The 19283-nt window shown below is 43.8% G+C and overlaps 3 protein-coding genes and 1 long non-coding RNA gene across 4 annotated transcripts in view; 2 read left to right on the forward strand and 2 right to left on the reverse strand.

The window, feature by feature from the left end:
- The window catches only part of LOC120899895, a 20518-nt gene extending 17878 nt beyond the window's left edge, over positions 1 to 2640 (reverse strand). Inside the window, exons 1-2 of the long non-coding RNA XR_005739120.1 lie at positions 2534 to 2640; positions 2212 to 2451 (exon numbers count right to left, since the gene is read on the reverse strand). This is a non-coding gene — a long non-coding RNA (uncharacterized LOC120899895). The remainder of the gene's footprint in view (positions 1 to 2211; positions 2452 to 2533) is intronic.
- The window catches only part of LOC120899891 (zinc finger protein jing), an 18903-nt gene extending 5426 nt beyond the window's left edge, over positions 1 to 13477 (forward strand). The window contains exons 2-4 of the mRNA XM_040306218.1: positions 76 to 214; positions 2263 to 2443; positions 2529 to 13477. Coding sequence (XP_040162152.1) covers positions 76 to 214; positions 2263 to 2443; positions 2529 to 3180 — 972 coding nt within the window. The 3' untranslated portion in view covers positions 3181 to 13477. The remainder of the gene's footprint in view (positions 1 to 75; positions 215 to 2262; positions 2444 to 2528) is intronic.
- A 51-nt stretch (positions 13478 to 13528) lies between these two features.
- Positions 13529 to 14990, reverse strand: LOC120899893. Its single transcript, XM_040306219.1, has 3 exons — positions 14343 to 14990; positions 13899 to 14278; positions 13529 to 13821 (listed from the first exon to the last, which is right to left on the reverse strand). The coding sequence occupies exons 1-3, from the start codon at positions 14919 to 14921 to the stop codon at positions 13632 to 13634; spliced, it is 1149 nt and encodes a 382-aa protein (XP_040162153.1). The 5' UTR covers positions 14922 to 14990; the 3' UTR covers positions 13529 to 13631.
- A 278-nt stretch (positions 14991 to 15268) lies between these two features.
- On the forward strand, positions 15269 to 17829 carry LOC120902682 (heat shock protein 75 kDa, mitochondrial). Its single transcript, XM_040311642.1, has 3 exons — positions 15269 to 15480; positions 15587 to 17432; positions 17513 to 17829. The coding sequence occupies exons 1-3, from the start codon at positions 15360 to 15362 to the stop codon at positions 17685 to 17687; spliced, it is 2142 nt and encodes a 713-aa protein (XP_040167576.1). The 5' UTR covers positions 15269 to 15359; the 3' UTR covers positions 17688 to 17829.
- Positions 17830 to 19283: the final 1454 nt, after the last annotated feature.

Genomic DNA, 19283 nt, shown 5'->3' on the forward strand with positions numbered 1-19283 from the left:
GTCACATTCTACAGGCTACAGAATAACCCTCGAATATGCTAACCACCGGAATTTCCATTTTTTTTCCTCTCTCAGCCAATGCTGGTAAAGCACGTCAACAGTCACGTGGATGTGGACCGAAACAGCTCTGGCAAGCGATCGTCCGATCCGCCCGTCCCGAAGATGCTACGTAAAACGGGCAAAAAACTGCGCTACCGTCGGCAACCGTGGTCAGGTAGGTGTTTGCTATGGGTGCGAACGAACGCGTGGGCATTTCGACGGGCTGATGGGCTTGGGGGTAGCGGGTAAATAGTGTCGTAAGAAGGGTAGCAGGATCCTTTTTGCCAAACAGGCGGACGGGTAGTTGAAATGCTGTGGAAGTTAAAACAGAACGATCATGCATGTGCACAATACAGCAAGGACATGCAGTTGCAACGAAATAGTTTAATGACTTTAACCAAAAGCATGCCAGATGTATCCCGACGTTTGCATGCAAAATAGTACGTTGAGAAACTAATTTGCAGTAGCTCATGTGTAAATGGTAATGTTTTTCGTTGTAGTCAGTGCTGCAAAATGTCACTGTCAATGTCATAAAAAATCTGACTGAAACAAAACCCATATCAGCGTCACGTTATCAATTGTGATAAATCAGAGATGATACTCAAAATGATCGGTGTGATCAATACATGCTTCGTGGCATTTTTGTGACCATTGCTTGGTCAATCACTATGTCATGCCTTTTTTTACTGTGATCAGTTCTGCAAAATGTCGCTGACATAGTCATGCCAAATTGCGGCTGAAGCAAAATAATTTCAGCGTCACGAGCTCTACTGCGATGATCAGAGGTGAGACTCTAACAGTTGTTTCGACCATCACATGCTTGGTGACATTGTGTGCAACTAACTCTTAGTCGCGACATTTGCATTCGGTGATCATCCCAATAGTCATGGGAGATATGCGGTGCCAAGAAACAAAATGAGCACGAGGATCGTTCTCGTTCTGTTTCACCCGACAGACCTTCAAACCAGACAGAGCAATAAAGAATGTTCATTTTGTTACTTGGGACCATACACCAAGTATATTCCAAGAATGTCGTGATTATCACCGACACAAAATGTCGTGACCAAGTGATTGATCAAGAGTTTGGTGCTAAACAAAATGTCATCAAGCATGTGATTGGATGATTATGCTTATGCTTGCGCCGGCATTAAGCTCAGCTTGTCAGTTAGAGTATCGGGCTTGACTCAAGTACTCGCATTACGCGTTCAGCATGTCATGACTTTCATTGAGTATCAGCAATGAACCTCAGCTACCACGGATATGTTCATTGTTTTCGTTGGTGAATATCTCGTGATGCTCATGACATTTTGCAGCACTGGTTGTAATCGCTACAATGTCATAATGCGGTTGAGTTTTATTTTCAACTTATTTGCTTTGTTTGTCTGTAACATATTTTCTTTATGTACTTTCTGATTGTACTTTGATAAAATGCTTTTTGGTTGCTGTAACAGTATAATGTTTAAAGCAACTGATCAGTAATACACTAAATTTAACACGTCGTTCCTTTTTGTAACTCGTATATGGTTTAATACAATGTTTTATGTATTCCATGTTTGCAAGCTTTTCGAACGTTTCCATATGGCTTATTTTGTTTCACTTGTTCACATACTTCTTATCGTTCTTATCAGCACTGCTCATATGTCCTTTTTGTACTATTTTGCTCTAGAGCTAAAGTATCTATCGCTTGATTTCTCTCCCCCTCTCTCTCTTTTGCTTACGTATTTAATTGTTTGCAATGTTGCTGTTAAAAAGCACTCAACTGTCCTTGTTCTTGATCGTTCCAACACAACCACAGCATCTCAAGAAGGTGCGCATAACGGCGCGGTTGGTACACCCAATCGCCGCGCGGAAGCTCCTTCGGGGAGGTTTGCTTTTGATTCACAGAATATGCAGGTTCCTGTCCAGGGTAGATGTATACTCAATGCAGTTGCAGTCAGTCACCATTACCGGCCACAATATATTCATGCAGCAGAGATACATTCCAGAACACAAATGTGTCCGTTGGCTGCCTCAGTTGGCGGTGCAGCCATGAACCAAATCGCAAGCAAAGCGCAGTTTAAATGACAATGACAATTATCTCATTCTTGCGTTATATGTGTTATATTTAAATGTACATGTGTTAATAGTTTTAAATAAGTAGCATAGTGTTAGCTATAAAGTGTGTGATTTTACCTTTAACACTAATCGCTCGTTATGTTTCCCGTTTTCCGTACATCCGTGCAGCGCGCCGTTTTGATTTCTTCGATTCCGGTGTGATGGAAGGGTTGCAGCATCGCTTGATACGGCTTGCCACCATCGCAAGCGGACCGGGTGGAGCGATAACGTTCCGTGGATTGCAGCTCAGCCGCCGCCACATACCGAGCGAAGGGACGGAAGTGCTCGTCCGATGGTACCCAGCCGATATGTAAGTAACTGAAATTAATATAATATTATATTTAATAAAAAAATATGAATTAATATTTTATATGCTATTTCATCTACTTGTTCAGCTTACCGGACGAATGGTTACCGGAGCTTCCGGCAGGGGAAAAGTTTGTGAAACAGGTCAACATTCACAGCCTCTCCTTCGAGCAGCAGAATGAACTGTCGGACTATTTGAAGCACGATCGGCTCAACCCAACGGCTGCTACGATTGTGAACCCGTTTATCGCGCTGCACGAGCACGAGTGTGCGTTGCCGGTGACGACGACGACTGCCAGTGGTGGTAGTGGAAGTAGCTCCAATCTGAGCAGTATCAGCAGCAACAGCAGCTGCAGCTGGAGCAACAACAGCTTCTCGAACTGTCCAACAACCGAGAAGCGATTTAATTCACGCACGGCACCCAAGCAACAGCGCAAGCGCTCGAAACCATCCGGTACAGGTTCATCGACGGGAGGATCTTCCATTACATCCACCGGATTTTCGTCGCTGTTTTCAACCTCGCTAACATCACTGTCCGGTGGTGGAGGAGCCGGAGCGACCACTGCCAGTAATACGGCCCCGTCGTCCTGCGGTAGTAGTAGTCGTGATGGAAGCTGCGGCACAATGCAACTGTCATCCTCATGCTCTTCATCATCGATTTCGTTTACCTCCTCATCGGGATCCTCTTCCGCAACGTCATCCGGACTCGTGATGAAATCATCGTCCTCCTCCTCATCCTGACCGTCGTCGATGCCAACGAGAGCGCACAATCAAAAGCGCAAAGTAAGACCCGCTCCGGTAAGCGAGCGTGTCAAACCGGTAGAAACAAAGCCGGCTGCGCCCGCCGCTGCAGGATCATCAGTTAGCCGACAGGGCCGCATCCGATTGCTGTCGGCAAAGGCAGCCCAGTTGCCTTTGCAGCACCGTGATGGCAAACGAAAAAACACATCTCATAGTGCAGCAGGGGAGCGGAATCGTCGCAGTGCTGCCGCTGGAACCACTGAAACCGCAAACAGCAGGCGGTAAGGTGGATGATTGTATTGTATGATAATTAACAAATAATTGGTATATAGTAGTTGCTTCCACTCCTGCATGGAGGGGAGGGGAGGCACAACATGTAATTAAGGTGAATGAAGTAGAAATGTCTCCGCTCCGCTAAACGATACAATCCATAACAAGAGCAATTGCAAACTAGAAGTATAGCCAGGGTTAGGAAGTAATGTGTCTAATGTGAATTAAAAGCGCCAAACGCTACTAGCTTACTCTGTAATAAGCGCACTGGGGCGCATTTTTTATGGACTGATCCTACGCGCCTGGAGTGAGGAGAACTCTCCTCCAACTCTCCTCGGTTAAGAAATTCCCCACCAAACACCACATACCTACTCACATCAACACACTCACGCACACAAACACTCACACTCGTACACAAACAAACAAACAAACACGGACACTAGAACGTGGCCTGCAAGTAGCATGTAAGTGCAACAGTAGCCATTGAAGATTTCTGAGTATGATGTGTACGTCGGTCGTGAAAGGAGGGTTAATGTGAGGTTATTATTTTAATTAACTTACTCACCCGGTTCAGTGGTGTTCAAATTGTGAATATATTTTAGTTTAGAGCAAAGTGTTAGATAAATGTCGGCGAGGCAAGGCAAAGGTATGTTTTTCTTCCTAATTTTCCTCGTTCGGAAGTAGAGCTAAACTACTCCTTTTGCGCTAATGATCTATTACATTTTTGACTATTAGTACAACAAGGGAAGCAATGGAAGCGTAAGCCGTGTACGTGAACTATTAAGCTAAAGAAAGGAACTTTATTTGTCGAAATGATTTGAATGTAGCAGGAACTTGCGATACACAAATATACACACTTACACAAACCAACCAACCATAGACACATCCATCGGCCGTAGGGAGAGCGTTGTTTGTATCATTATTGTTTCTTTTCAAGCAGGAAAATGAAATATAGCACTAATAAGTCGAATGTTCTGGTATGCGCACAAATAAGAGAAGAGACAACAAGAGAGGGAAAACGTGTATTTGGTGCGTGTGCTGCGCGGTATTAGCACTGCATAGAAGTTGTCAGACAAAATTATTTCACTAATCCGTTGATCTCAAAATAGTACTGTCTAGTATGTAAAAGAGGACGCAGTACACAAGTGAGTGTGTGCGAGCGGTCACGGTGGCCTTGCAGCCGCGCGGAAGGAGGGCGCATTGTCCCTGGGAGACGGGAGAGATCACGCACAAAGAACGTGCGTGAAGTAAAGGAGGGGAAACGTAACATAATTTGATGCTAGTGATGTAATAAGGCTAGAATTAGAGTACGCTGTGACCATAGCAACCACATAGTACGGGAGGGCGTGTCGGGTCGAGAATGACAATAGTAGGCATTACTCTCCTCGCAAAACATCCTCCGACATTACGGGAACGTAACCACACCCAAACAAACGTACACGCACACATGTATGTACGCGTACACACAACACACACTACACTCCTCCACAAAAGAGCATGGTGGAAATAGAGTAATCTAGCAATACATTTCAAAAACATTGCGATGGATCAAGACTGAAAAATGTATTTTTATTAGATTGTACAGTAAAAGATGTGAATGCGAAGGCGGAGGGTTAACCGAAGGCATGAAAGCTGAAGGCGGAAGCACGTAAGAAAAAGGGCAAACAATTGTGACTCACACACACCAAGGGAGCGATTTATAGTATGGAAGGATTGCAATAATTGTACACAAATAAGCGGCAGGCAGAAGATGAAACTACTTTTATCACTTTTAACTAATCCGCGCATACCATCCGCGGAATGAATTGGCAGGACAATTACTCACTGTAACATGTGTGGTGCATTTTCACGATCAACAAGCAATCTTATCTTTGCAATACTGATTACCATGGCAACCATGGGGATGCGAAAAGTTGCAGGGCACGTGCTTGGAAGAAAGAAAGTGTTTGATATTGTATTATAATCAAAACAAGTTCTTCTCTCAATGTGGTGCTGATACGAATTTTTCCTTTATTTAAGTTGGTTCATCTACCGTAATCGATCTGGATCTCGTTTCTCGTTATCAGACTCGTTTATGCCTAAAGCTAAACCTGACGTGTGTGTGATGGCGTTTGTCTTCTTTTGTGTAATTCTTTGCTCTTCTTTACCAATCAGAAGAAAACAACCAAAACCTTCGTGTATTATCCTTTGCTGCATTCGATCCAAAATTGGCTTTATAGAAACAAAAACAAAATTTAAAGTTAAATGTGTGTAAAACAAAATTAACTAAAAATTAACAACCACTGTGCGCATAGGGTTAAAAACGCTTAACAAACGGTCGTCGCCTCAGTCGAACAACTCTGCAACGAACGAACGAAAAAGGAAGATGCGCAAAGAAATATGATCACTGCCAAAAAAAACACACACACACACAACTGAAAAAACTCTTTAATCTATATGGGGGAAAGAAGAAACTTGACTGAATTATGAAACTAAATATTAAAAGGAAGAAAAAAAAGAAGACACTAAAATCGAACAAAGCGGAAAAGAAAAGGAAAAGAAAAGGAAGAGAAAGGCACTGTGTATAGTTGCGATACGTTGCATGTAAAAGCCACCCGGAAAGGATAAAGGGAATGCAACTGCATTTAAAGCTTTGCAAGAGTACAGAGGAAAATAACTGAAACGGTTAAAACTAATGATGTTGCAAAATGAACCCTACCCGAGGACAGAATCAAACCCCGCAAAACACAAGAAACAACATTCCGTGAAATGTTAGGAAAGGTTTCCTTCGTTACTTCCCATACAAATCCTTCCTAACTGCCAGCTTGCGAAGAAAGATTTAAATGCGTGCACAAACGACATTAACCATCCAGCAGCATTCTGGTGTTGGTAAACACAAACACTGCCATTTAACACTGCCGATTTAGACATCCTTTTTTTATTCAGCATCACGTTTTATTATTTAGGGTTGCTTTATTTTGCATTTGATTCCTCGCCGTGTACTTGTTGAGCTTCCCCGTCGGTGCTGTCGGCGCAGGAACTGTGGAGGAAAAAGATTAGTTAAATTTTGCAAAGAACTGTTTCTTTTCATCGCTCTTCAACACTCTTCCGCTCACTCACTACTGCCCAAAACACGATAAGGCGCAACGGATCGTGAGACAAGAGTTGTGTTCGTTTCTTGTCAAAGACCGCGTCGGACCATGTTCGAGCCGTTCTATTTAGGTGTTAAAATTTAAATGAACTGTCGATGAAAAGCAAAACGCTTATGCTGTGGAGGCAAAACTGCACCGTAATGCCATCGCGAGGGGCCATCGATCGTATCCTTCCTACACCAGTGGAGGGGGGGTACCAGTGGTTTTTTTGCTTCCCATGGAATTTCTTCCTCCTTTCCGCTACGTTTCTATTGTTTCGGACTGGCTGAGAGAAAATAATATTTCTTTAGAAATTTATGTTTGGACTGATTTTTATAAAATAGTTTTCTGTTAAGCGGTTAGGGTTACATACACGTGTAAATTGTTTTAGTGGCGTGAAATTAGACGACGATGCGACTGCTCTATCTTCTTGTGTTGTGTGTTACGTACGTTACGTCTCGTTCCGTGCACTATGTGTGTGTGTGTGACAAAAATCACGGAGCCATAACTCGAAAAAGCGCAGAACCAGCGAAACATTTAGACGTCAAAAGCAATGGACGAAATTTGCCATGTGCCCGGGCGCACATTTGTAGTACAATCGAAATCGCTCTCTTTTAAGAGGATGCAAACTTGGCGCAATCTTAAGCTAAGTGGTGAATGGAACGCATCCCATCGCCTTTTTTTTCTTTCTATATCGTTAAGCGTAACTACTCGTTTAGGCACTAATTTATGTGTGAGCTTTTATTTTTGAAAAGCATTCAGAGCATGTGCGTTCCCAAAAACGACACCAGCGCCGAGTCTCTTTATAAGAAACGACGATAGAGAAAGCAAAGAAAAGAAAAACGAACACGTCCACCAATTACATACATACATTTATCAATAAATGTTCTCTCTCTCTCTCTTTATTTTCCCTCCTTCGGTCATTTAAGGGTGTGAGAATGGTGTAGCAAAAGTAAAAATACTATAGAGCCCTATCACTGCCGCTCCATGCTTTTTAAGTGTTGTGAAAGGTTTGTTGGTGCCACTGGGTCAGCCCACAAACACCGTGTGGTATAACCTTTTCTTTTGTCCAGAAAGGATTTCTTAGCAATATTGTGCGTTTAGCAAATCGATCCTACTATGTGAGTGTGCGTGTGTTTTGTACGGGCAGCACACGTGCTGCTGTGCTTTTTCCTCCTCTTATAATTTGGTGATGGCGCACTATTTTGCGCGACTGCTTAGCATTTACGTATTTACGCAAAGAGACAGGAAAAGCGCACAGAGATCTTCACAGCAACCACTCTCTCGTATTGGTGAGCGCTCTTCAGCCTTCACTGCCCAACCTTTTCACGTGTAGACGATTTAAGTGTAATTTTATTGTAAAAATATGACACCTACCTACCTATCGGTCGTCGTCGTCTTCGTCGAGTACGTTGTGTTTTTTTAGTTTAATTTTTGTAACCCACATCGTCTCGCTGTACACGCACACGCGCACAACTCGCAATGTTTTGCGCAGCTGTACTGATGGCGCTGAGGGCGAACATAGTTTTATAGTATTTTTTAATAGGAAAAGTTTAGTATCATCATAACTGCAAATGCTTAGTGTTAGGTTTAACCATCTGTCTTCTCCTTAATCGTATCCTCAACCCACAACACGCAACCTATTATACGACTAATTAGTACCGTAGGATTCGATGTTTGCTTTAAGTTCGTTCGTCTAGTAGCGTTTAAGTGTACACTGTGTAAGCAAACGATCCCTCTCATCTTTTGAGGAGCGGAGTAGGAGGAGAGGGGGGGAGCTTAGGGACACGACCCCCCCCTCAGTACAAAAGCAAACCAATCGACGATGTGTCTTGTGTTTTGTATTTCTCGTATAATAATCCTTCCGAGGCGGACACACACACACACCTCGTTGTCGCGCATGTTAGATTTAATACAACAAACAACAAAAAACTACTACTACAACTACTACTGCCCAACCCCTCCCAAAATGTTCCTGCCACGATCGCGATCACACGCGTGTGTATGTTCATTGTAACACGATCCACTGGTGGGCCACACGTGGGGCGCTTAAATGTGACGTGAAGTTTTTGAAAAAGAAAATTGAAAAGATAAAAACTCATCTTTAATATGAACGATACGTTTTTTTATATGTGTTTTATTATTTGCTTTTTTCTTATTGATTGTTTGTTCTCCTTGTTTTACTCGTCGTACGTGATGATGACAGTTTTCTTTCTTTCATTTCAGATATTGTTTTATTGTTCTTTTGCGTTATATGCGTTTTTCTGTTTGCGTTATATATGTGTGTTTTCTTCGACTTTTGTTTTCTTTTAGATGATTTAATCATTTTTTCATCCTTTTTACAATTTTTATATTACGGCAAAATGGAGCTCTATACCACTCGCATAACCACCTACACTACAAGGATTCCAAGCTGGCACAGTTGTGTTGTTTCCCTTCTTTCCCCACCACGTACTCAAATCGGCTGGCAGCATAGTAAACGGCAAAGAGAAACGTTTGAGTATCGATGGAATTCGTACAGGAGTGAAAATAATGTATCATAAAGCTCTACTCTGTCGAACGATAAATAGAATTCGTATCAAATTGTAGGTGATACTATGTGTAAGTAATGGTAGTAAGGGAAGGGTCGTATCTAGGCGTTAAGACATGTCTTCACATAAAGTGATTACGAGTAATAATTAAACAGTAGTTAACGGGCAGGGAAGGAGATGATGAGCTGACAGGGTGAGATGAGCAGATAAGATAAAAAGCATGAAATATAAAACATCAAAGTTATTAAAGGTGGGTCGGTAAATACGCTACAAACACGCGACGGTACTAAACAGAATATGCAAACTTTCTCCAGCTACGATCGTAAGGACATGGTTCATCAGTTGTAAAAAAGGAACATATGATTGACATGAAGGAAAACCTCAGGGGGTTGGTTTAATGTTTTTCCAACACAAAACACACAGATACACCACCAAACACACACACACACACACAATTGTTTGCACGCCGCTTTACAGCGATAATGCAGTGGAATCGATTACGTGAAAGGGTTTTTAGCAACCATATGCCTCTGATGTTTAAACATGTTTTAACTAACTGTGTTCTTTAGGTGTTTGTACCGTTGCCTAATCATACTCTCAATCAAGGAGAGAGCGAGAGAGAGGAGACAGGAAACTCTACCATTCGCTTTCATTACTTTTAAGGAACGATGCGATTACCCAATGTAAGATCGTACAGGGGGAAGGTGACGATAAAACACACATACGAGAGAGAGAGAGAGAGAAAGAGAGAGAGAGAGAGAGAGAGAGAGAGAGAAAAAAAACGGTTGAATGAAGGTGAAAACGAAGCAGGGAGGTATGGACAGGAGACACAACTGGTGGCTGGCAACGGAACGGTTTCGGGAAAATCAGTGCAGCAATAGACAATGTGGAAACACCAGACACGAAAGGAAGAAAGGATGCGAAGTGATTGCTGCAGAAGAATGAAAAATTGAGAGATCGACAAAAAGAGAAGAAAAGCGATTAGATAATTGAAGCGACAAGTGCGAAACGTATTGGCTACGAGTTGGTGAAACGTGCCTATAAGGAAAAGAAACCAACAAACTTTCCTATCAAATGGAAGCAAAATTAAACAAGACAAGAGGCTGGTGGTGGTGGTGATGATGATGGTAGCTGGATGGCAGGGAAGTAATAGTGGGCGGATAGTGGCAACGAGAAAATAGGACTAGAAACGGTTAGCGAGACACTTTTGAAGGTGGATAAAGCATATAGAAAGGCAGCAGAGCAGTTTGCTAATTGTGCCATTGGATCAGAGAATTGGAAACAGGAAAGGAAAAGGGAATGCTCTCGATAAAAGAGCAAAACTCCCATTAAGAAAAGATACGATTAGGGGAAAATGGCAAACATATGACCTTTACCTCAGAGCAAGAAACTAGCGTGTAGCATAAATGTGTCGGCATGGCAGAGGGGAAAGGCGATCAGGCGGTGAAGGAGAGAATGTTTTTAGTGAGGAATGGTTTAGAAGAAATTGTACATAGGCTAAGCGTGTCGTAAATTATCCCCAGCAAAATGGCGTTGGAAAAGTTGGCAGGACACACACACAGCTAACCCAATATATATCAGCTCAAGCGATAGGTTTTGACAGGCACTCCGAGGGCTAGAAGCAATGAAAGCCATGTGAGTAAATTCCGCATTAAAATGTGCGCGACACTGGCATGTATTGACATCCCTTAAGTGGGCAAAACAAAAAACTAAAGCTTGCGGCGGTTTGTGTGTAAGTAGATGTTGTTCTAGAAATATGGAAACAGAATGAAGCAAAACAAAAACGGTAAGGAAAGGCAAAGAAAGTAAAATAACACAAAGTGGAAAATGAAATGATTATGCTATAATCCTACAGAAACTAGTGGAATTTAGAGCAGTGCTGCAACAAACGAACAAAAAGAAGCAAAAAAAAAAACAGACGGCAACTCGTGTAATGGAATGTGTATGTATCATGTATGTAGATGGAAACAGTAATGACAAAAAAAACTAAACAAACCGTATAAGTAACGTATTCATTGTATGGAAAGGAAAACAAGAAGGTAACAGAATAGGTAACGATGTCGTGTAACAGGCAGCTTAGTCGTACGTAGTAAAGTGTGTTTTATGATGGTAAAAATTGGTAAATAATCGCTCGAACCCGACGGTAGTAAATAGTACAAGTCAGTTTAATCAGTAATGCTTTACGTACTTTTTTCGGTACCTTTTTATCTCTTTTCCGTTTGTCTTCGTTTATTTAATCGTTTCTAAGTTATATGTGTTTTTTACAACTAAACCTTTATGGAAAAAAGGGAAAAATAAACAAACAAAAAACATTGAAAACAGGAAGCAAAAAGGAAAACAAGCGAATTCGATGATTCGATAAAGGACCAGAACTAAGTAAACTAAGGGACATATAGTGAAACAAAGCGTAATACGCAAATCGCGAAGGAAAACATGAAAGCAAAACCACAATATTGAACGAAAAAAAACGAGGACTTAACGAGCCAAGACAAAAAAGAATCAATACAAAATCATAAAACACAGTTGAGATTACTATATTTGGGTAATGGAAAATAAAACAAGGAATGAAGGAAAGCAAAATCAGCAGGAAAGAAGGAGAGCAACAAAAATTCACAACCCCACGGGTACACACCAATTTATACATTCAAACTACTCCCCATACAACACAAACAACCAAAAACACTGCATAAATGCCATTGGAAGGTATAAAAATGAACACATATTTTTCATACTAACAAACAAGCAAGAAACAAAGAAAAGAATAAGTGCACCTACAGGAAAATAAAGAAATGAACAAAACATAAACATAAAATGCAAAATTAGCGAAACAGCAACAAAAAACGGTACAGTTTGAAAACGGAAACATGGAAATAGTTTGCATAGTGACAGACACGAACAAAATGGAACTACCTCATTAATGTTTAGAGCATACATACATACAGCAGCACAAAATCAGAAAGTCAAACACAACCGAAAAAAGGTCAAAATCTTACAACAGGAGAAAGAAGTAATAGAAAGTACCAACAACGAGCAACAACAAAAAAAAAACAATTAGAGCAAAAAAGGGAGACAAAAAAAGAGAAACGAGGCTACAAAAAGTTTGAGTTTAAAGTTAGTGGACAACATAAAAAAGCAAATATAAAACATCAAAAGAAGCAAGGTTTTTATCAAAATCAAATAACAGTCGAATCGAAATTCCGGACACCCTGTGCGATGAAAAGAAACACAACAATTGGTGGAAAACAAATCAATTTGGATTGGAAATTGGAAAGTTCACATGCGAAAATTGTTTGTAGAAAAAAGAGAGATGTGAAAAAAGGTGTTTTTGTGTTAAACTATTTTAGCCCATCGTTACGTTGATTTGCTTACACTGCACCGTTTGGTTGTACCGTTTTGTATAGAAGTTGGGCATATGAAATGTAATTATCGTGAATTCAGCTGTAGTTAAACACTTGCATCGGACAGCACTCCCCCGGTTCCATATCCCTTCTAAAGCTCTCTCTCTCTAGCTCTATCTGTGTGCCGTACTTTCAGTGGCGCAAACCCGCAAAAGGACCATCGGTTAGGATTTCCTTCTCTATATCACCCCGTTTGCTTGTACAATTAAATGAGCTTTCCACTCTATATTACCTAAAAGGAGAGAATCTGAATGATTTGGAAACTTTTTCCCCAGCTGTTCCTTCAATTGTCCTGCCTTCCTCGACTCTGTACCCTTCAATGGGTACAATTTCATAATTAGAAACTGCCAAAAACGGACAGCTATTATCACAACCAATAAGTAACGAAAGCAAGTCTATTAGATCGATTATATTGGCATGAATGTAATATTAAAGCATAGCAACAACAACAAAAAAGCATACAGACACAGGAAGACACACAAACACATACATCATAACATCCAGCAGTATGTTAAAAGAAGGAGGCCAAACATATTTTGGTAGGAAATGAGTTATGGACCCTCCCTTTCCGCTCGGTGATAGGCATACAAATGCGATCAGGTATTGTCGGAACGAAAGCGGGAAGGTTTTTGTACCAAAATCCGACGTAAACCAACCACCCATCCCAAAAAAGACATGAAAACCTCATCTAAAGGTTTACTTTTTGTCTTTTCGGTGAAAAAAAACATGAAACAGGAATACAAAACACACACACACACACACAGAACCAACCGGAGGAAGGTAAAACGCGACAAAACACAACTAACAAGATGCTTATTAGAGTGTAAAGAAATGAAAGAAGTAAAAAACGCAGCAGTAAAGGAAACATCGCCCAAACCGATGAACACAAGGGGGCAAAGTGGATGAAGTGGAGCAGAACAAAGCATTGTATCAGTATGTTTAAACAATATGAAACTATTGAAAATATATTACCGATATGAGAAACGTCCATGGGGTGTAGTTGTGATTGCTTCAATAAGTGCTTTGTAGATGAAACAGATAGGTTTGTTTGTTCCATGGAACATCTTCTATTTTTCAACGAAGAATGCAATTACTTTTCCTCTCACTTGCTTAACCTAAGCTCGCGACATTTGCCACCCGAATTAAGCCAACATCTTGTCCTCTTCCGGGATACCAGCGGCCGGTGGTATCACCACGTACTTGGCGCACAGATCCGAATGACCCTTCATGACGCCCTCCTTGATCTCCTTGATCGTTAGCGGGCGGCTTACCACAAGCTTCTTCTTATTCGTTCCAATCATCTGTGGAAGCAATTTCAGCGACATGGCAAAGCTGAACATGCGTTTGGAAGGGAGAAAAAGTATGAGCATCATATTTAATCGCAGAAAACAAGGAAGCGCTTGACTTACCTTTGCAACTTGGCCACCTGGTGCTTGGAAAACTGCGAACTAAACACTATATCGTACAGTGCATTGACGCCGGCATACTGTTTCAGCAGCAGGTAGAACGCTTCGATCGGAATCTTCACCTTCTCCTCCGTCCTATCCGGCGCGACGGCATCCTCCACGCCGAGACCGCTTTTCCCCTTGCGTTTCTTCGCCACGATCGGCTCGATGATACCTTCCATCGACATGCCGAGCGCCGAGCCCGGATTCCAACCCTGCTTCTGCAGCATCTGAAACCCGACGTTCTGTTCCGGGATCTTTTTCTGGTCTTTCTGCGCCTGCACTGCCATCTTCGGTGGTCGGGTGTAGAAAATTTTCCTCCGTGTGTGATACTCCTTCACTCGCTGCAATCGGGAAAAACCAGGGAAATTACTTCCTCACACGGGAAGCGTTAAACGGCACACTTACCTTCACACAGTAACAGTAGTACCGGACAATCTGTACCAGCTTTTCGCGCGCTATCGTATGTGCCTCGTTCTTTTCACCCTCCGCGCGGCAGATTTCCCTCATATCGACCCGGAACCGAAACACGCGCGTCTTCTCGTCGTAGTCCGGCTTGAGCAGCAGCCCGGCCTGTTCGAAGCTTAGCTTCAGCGACAACTGATCCCCGTTGTAGAAGTACCCGATCAGCGGTTTGAGCAGTTTTATTTTGTTTGGCTCCAGCTGCGGATCGGGCACGTCGGTCGGAACGGGCTCCAGGACGGGCAGTTTCGATGGGACCGACTCCTCTGGTTCGTCCTGTTCTTCCTCCGATACGTTCTCTTCATCGGATGAAGGTTCATCGGCGGGCTTCGGGGACACGAACACGATTGGCCTGCGGGATGGCGCTTTGCTGTCCGGGTCGGGAGCAGTCGGCACTAGCTTTCCCTGTTTATTTGGGCCGGCAGCACCCTTGCCTTTGTCCTTCTGCCATTTGTCGACAGCTTTCTTCTGTTTCGCTTTGGATACTCGTAGTTTCACTTTATTTCTGTTCTTTACGCCACCCATTTCGAATGCTGCAGGAGGAACGAGTGTAGAGTGCAGGAAAATGCACGTGTTTGTGGAGTTTTGTGTTTATTTTGGTAAACATGCCGGGTAAAATGTCAACAAACGACAAATGACAGTTGCTGCTTTGAATCGTAAATAACATTTACACAGACGGTCGCGCGGATGACATGCATTTAATGCAATTTTAAGTTTTTTTTATTGTTTAAAATTTATAATAAACTCAGAGAATGATATTTTAAACATGTAATTAACGGAATCTACTTTCGTACCTCAATGCACAATGCAATTTAATCAAAATATATTTTCTTTCTCTTTTTCTCCTAGTCAATCGTGGAGTCGCTGCTTCAGTATGTCAGAAATCGCATGCTCGCAAGCTGTTCCAAGTCCGATCTTCAGCGATTGCGGGTGTGAATTGTTTATTTCGCCGGTTTGTTAACAATGAGCGTTGTTAACGGAATACTGCGCGTCGGCCGGCTGATTAGGCCGTCCACAACGCTTGCCAGATGTTTGCTGCCGGCCACCGGTGCTTCTCAATCGGCATGGGCCACCATCGGACAAGGTAAATAGGAGGGAGTTTTCCAGAACCACCGGAAGGAGTATTGTTACGCAATTGTTTTGCTTATTGAAACTGATTAATAAACTGATAACATCTACCCTCATTGTAGTGCACCAACAGCCGCAGCGATCGTGGCTATCCGCTCACCGGACACTGAGCACCAAAGTGGCGGAAGAAGGATATCACACGATTATACGCGACCAAGAGAAGGCAGTTGGGACGAGCGACAAGCACGAGTTCCAGGCGGAAACGCGCATGCTGCTCGACATCGTTGCCCGTTCGCTCTACTCCGACAAGGAGGTGTTTGTCCGGGAACTCGTATCGAACGCTAGCGATGCGCTGGAAAAGTTCCGCTTTCTCGTGCAAACATCCACCGGCGCGGCCAGCGATGGTGAGGCGGGTGAGTTCGCGGAAGCGGACCGCTCGCTCGAAATACACATCGGCACGAACAAGCAGGACCGTCAGCTAACGATCCAGGATACCGGCATCGGGATGACGCGGGACGAGCTGGTGGCCAATCTCGGCACCATTGCCCGGTCCGGCTCGAAACAGTTCATGGAGCAGCTGAAGGAGAGTGGGCGCGGAACGCAGGAAAACGTGCAAAACATTATCGGCCAGTTTGGCGTTGGGTTTTACTCGGCGTTCATGGTAGCGGATCGAGTGGACGTGTACACCCGCTCGTCCCGGGTCGGTGCGCCCGGCCTCAAGTGGTCGTCCGATGGTTCGGGTACGTTCGAAATTCAGGAGGCGGAGAATGTGGCCATCGGCACGAAGATTGTGATCCATCTGAAGGCGGACTGTCGGGAGTTTGCGGACGAGGACCGGATCCGGGAGGTGATCCGGCGCTACAGCAACTTCGTGGGCAGTCCCATCTTCCTGAACGGCAAGCAGGCGAACCAGATCCAGCCGATCTGGCTGATGGAACCGAAGCAGGTGACGCCCGAGCAGCACAACGAGTTCTACCGGTTCGTGGGCAACACGTTCGACACGCCCCGCTTTACGCTGCACTACAAAACGGACGTTCCGCTCAGCATTCGGGCGCTGCTGTACTTCCCCGAAGGTAAGCCGGGCCTGTTCGAGATGTCGCGCGATGCGGACGGCGGTGTTGCCCTGTACACGCGCAAGGTGCTGATCCAATCCAAGACGGAGAACCTGCTGCCCAAGTGGCTGCGCTTCCTGAAGGGCGTCGTCGATTCGGAAGACATTCCGCTGAATCTGAGCCGCGAGCTGCTGCAAAACAGTGCGCTCATTCGGAAGCTGCGCACGGCGCTAACGAACCGCACGCTGCGCTTCCTGCACGACCGCTCGCAAAAGGAACCGGAAAGCTACGACAAGTTCTACAAAGACTACGGGCTCTTCCTGAAGGAAGGCATCGTGACCAGCCAGGAGCAGCAGGAAAAGGAAGAGATCGCCAAGCTGCTGCGGTTCGAAACGAGCAAGGAACCGAACCGGACGGTATCGCTGCCCGAGTACTGCCAGCGGCAGGCGGAAGGCCAGAAGGATATCTACTATCTGGCCGCGCCGAATCGTACCCTGGCGGAAGCTTCCCCATACTATGAGTCGCTGAAGAAGCGCGGCATCGAGGTGCTGTTCTGTTACGAAGCGTACGATGAGCTGGTGCTGATGCAGCTCGGCATGTATTTGGGCAAGAATTTGGTGTCGGTCGAGAAGGAGATGCGCCGTGCAGATGCGTCGACCGATGGGAAGGATGCGGACGGGCTGATTGAAGGTTCGCTGCTGAAAACGCAAATCGATGAGCTGCTGCCGTGGCTGAAGGACAAACTTACCGGCAAGGTGTCGAACGTGAAGACGACCGGCAAGCTCGATACGCATCCGTGTGTGGTGACGGTGGAGGAGATGGCCGCTGCCCGGCACTTTATCAAAACGCAGAGCCACAACATTAGCGAAGAGAACCGTTACGCACTGTTGCAGCCGCAGTTTGAAATCAATCCCAAGTAAGTGACGCCGGGCAATGTAGTTCGTTTTGAATTTTGGCCTTTTAAATCATACTCTTTTCGTTTTGCTTCCATTACAGACATCCCATCATTAAGAAGCTACACAAACTAACGAGCAGCGATCCGGAACTGGCCGAACTGTTGGCCAAGCAGCTGTTCTCGAACGCGATGGTGGGCGCCGGTTTGGTGGATGATCCGCGCATGCTGCTGACGAGCATGAACGATCTGCTGCAAAAGGTACTTGATAAACATTAGTGGGGAGGGGGGGAGGGCACTAGGCCACCGCCCACTCGCACTGTTTACTGTTTCGTTTAAGGCTAGGTGATACGACGAGATGTGGTGCTGTTAAAATAAAGCTCATTTGAATGGCATCGTTCGAAAAATAATGGTGCAATGAGGTGGCGAAAAAAATGTTTATTGATTGAGAACGGTTGGGGACATTTACATAATTTGGCATATTCTTCAAAACAAGTAATTTTTTTTAAAGAGTAAAGTTCACAAAGAGGAATTGATAAGACATGCCTAATTTTCGTTTGAACAGTATTTTTCTATAAAATGCCATTTCATTGCTTCTGTTACATTAAAAAAATGGAGAAAATAAAACGGCTACCGCCCTCTCCAACCCGCGACCAATGCTACACTAAAGTGAAACATCAAATGATCCGTCTGGCGACACATGAACGGTGCACGCTAACGAGGCCGAATCGTTGCCTTTCTAGCACGTGGTTTTGCCTGATAAAAAAAAGAAGAAAAATAGATCCCATGCGAAGGAGACGCGCTGATAAGGGACAAAGTGTCACTTGCCCGTTAATATCTACCCCTCTCGTATTGTACACAATAACGGTACAATTCTTCTTTTTTTTTTGTGATAATACCAATCGAAGAATGTTGTTCATTGTTGATGACTTTTTGATACAATGGAGCTCTTTTCAAAATGTAAAACAGTTTAGGGAAGAAAATGTAACAGAAATCAACATTGCATGTAAGCTAAATCCATCCACTAAGCTGCTCCACTCCTTCAGATTCGCGCAAACGCAAGACGGGATCCACTATCTTCAGATTGCTATCTTCAGTGCAACGCGTAACAGTCTTAGCATTAATCCAGGCTATTTAAATAGAGCGTGTGTGTGCGCCAAAATCACATGGTGTACTGCGCTCAAGGCACGCTTGATTCGTTGGCTAAATACGAGCGTGTAGAATTTAAAGCTTAAAAAACTTTAATAATTACCAAGAAAATATGTATCAATTTCTGAAATCTATTTTACAATTCTAAAAAACTATCTGGTTTAAAGTAAAAAGTCATCAAATAGAGAGTAACAATCGGAACTGCATCTGTATCTAATCAAACATACATACGCACACACACACACACATACCGTTCGCTGGTCATATGATGGTAACCGCTAACAACGTTGAAGATTTCTTCTACGTAATCGCCATGTGATGCGCGTATCGTCCGGCCGCACCAACCCTTACGCGTTGTTAGCCCCACCGTCGGGGCGGATGATTATCTTCCCCCAGTCCCCGAGGTTGGTGGGTGGGTGGGAAAAAATGCCAGTTTGCGTGCGTGATAGGAAAGTTGCTTTAACAAAAAGAAGAAAACCAGGTGATTGGATGGTGTTTTACACCTTTCGGCCTTGTTTTCTTCCCCGAAAGAACCTTGCCGGGTATATCATGACATTCTTATTAATCACGATGTCGTCACGGCGGGGCAACCGTTTGCAGATGGTCGGAAACGGTTCGGGTTCGCTGTAGCAGATCAAGCAAAGTTCCGGCATTTGGGGGCTGCTGGGGGAGGGGGTAGTATAGATCGGCGATGTACTGTACTTGATAACCCGCTAATGAGGTAAC

This window comes from Anopheles arabiensis, chromosome 3 (assembly GCF_016920715.1).
Source record: "Anopheles arabiensis isolate DONGOLA chromosome 3, AaraD3, whole genome shotgun sequence".
NCBI lineage: Eukaryota > Metazoa > Arthropoda > Insecta > Diptera > Culicidae > Anopheles > Anopheles arabiensis.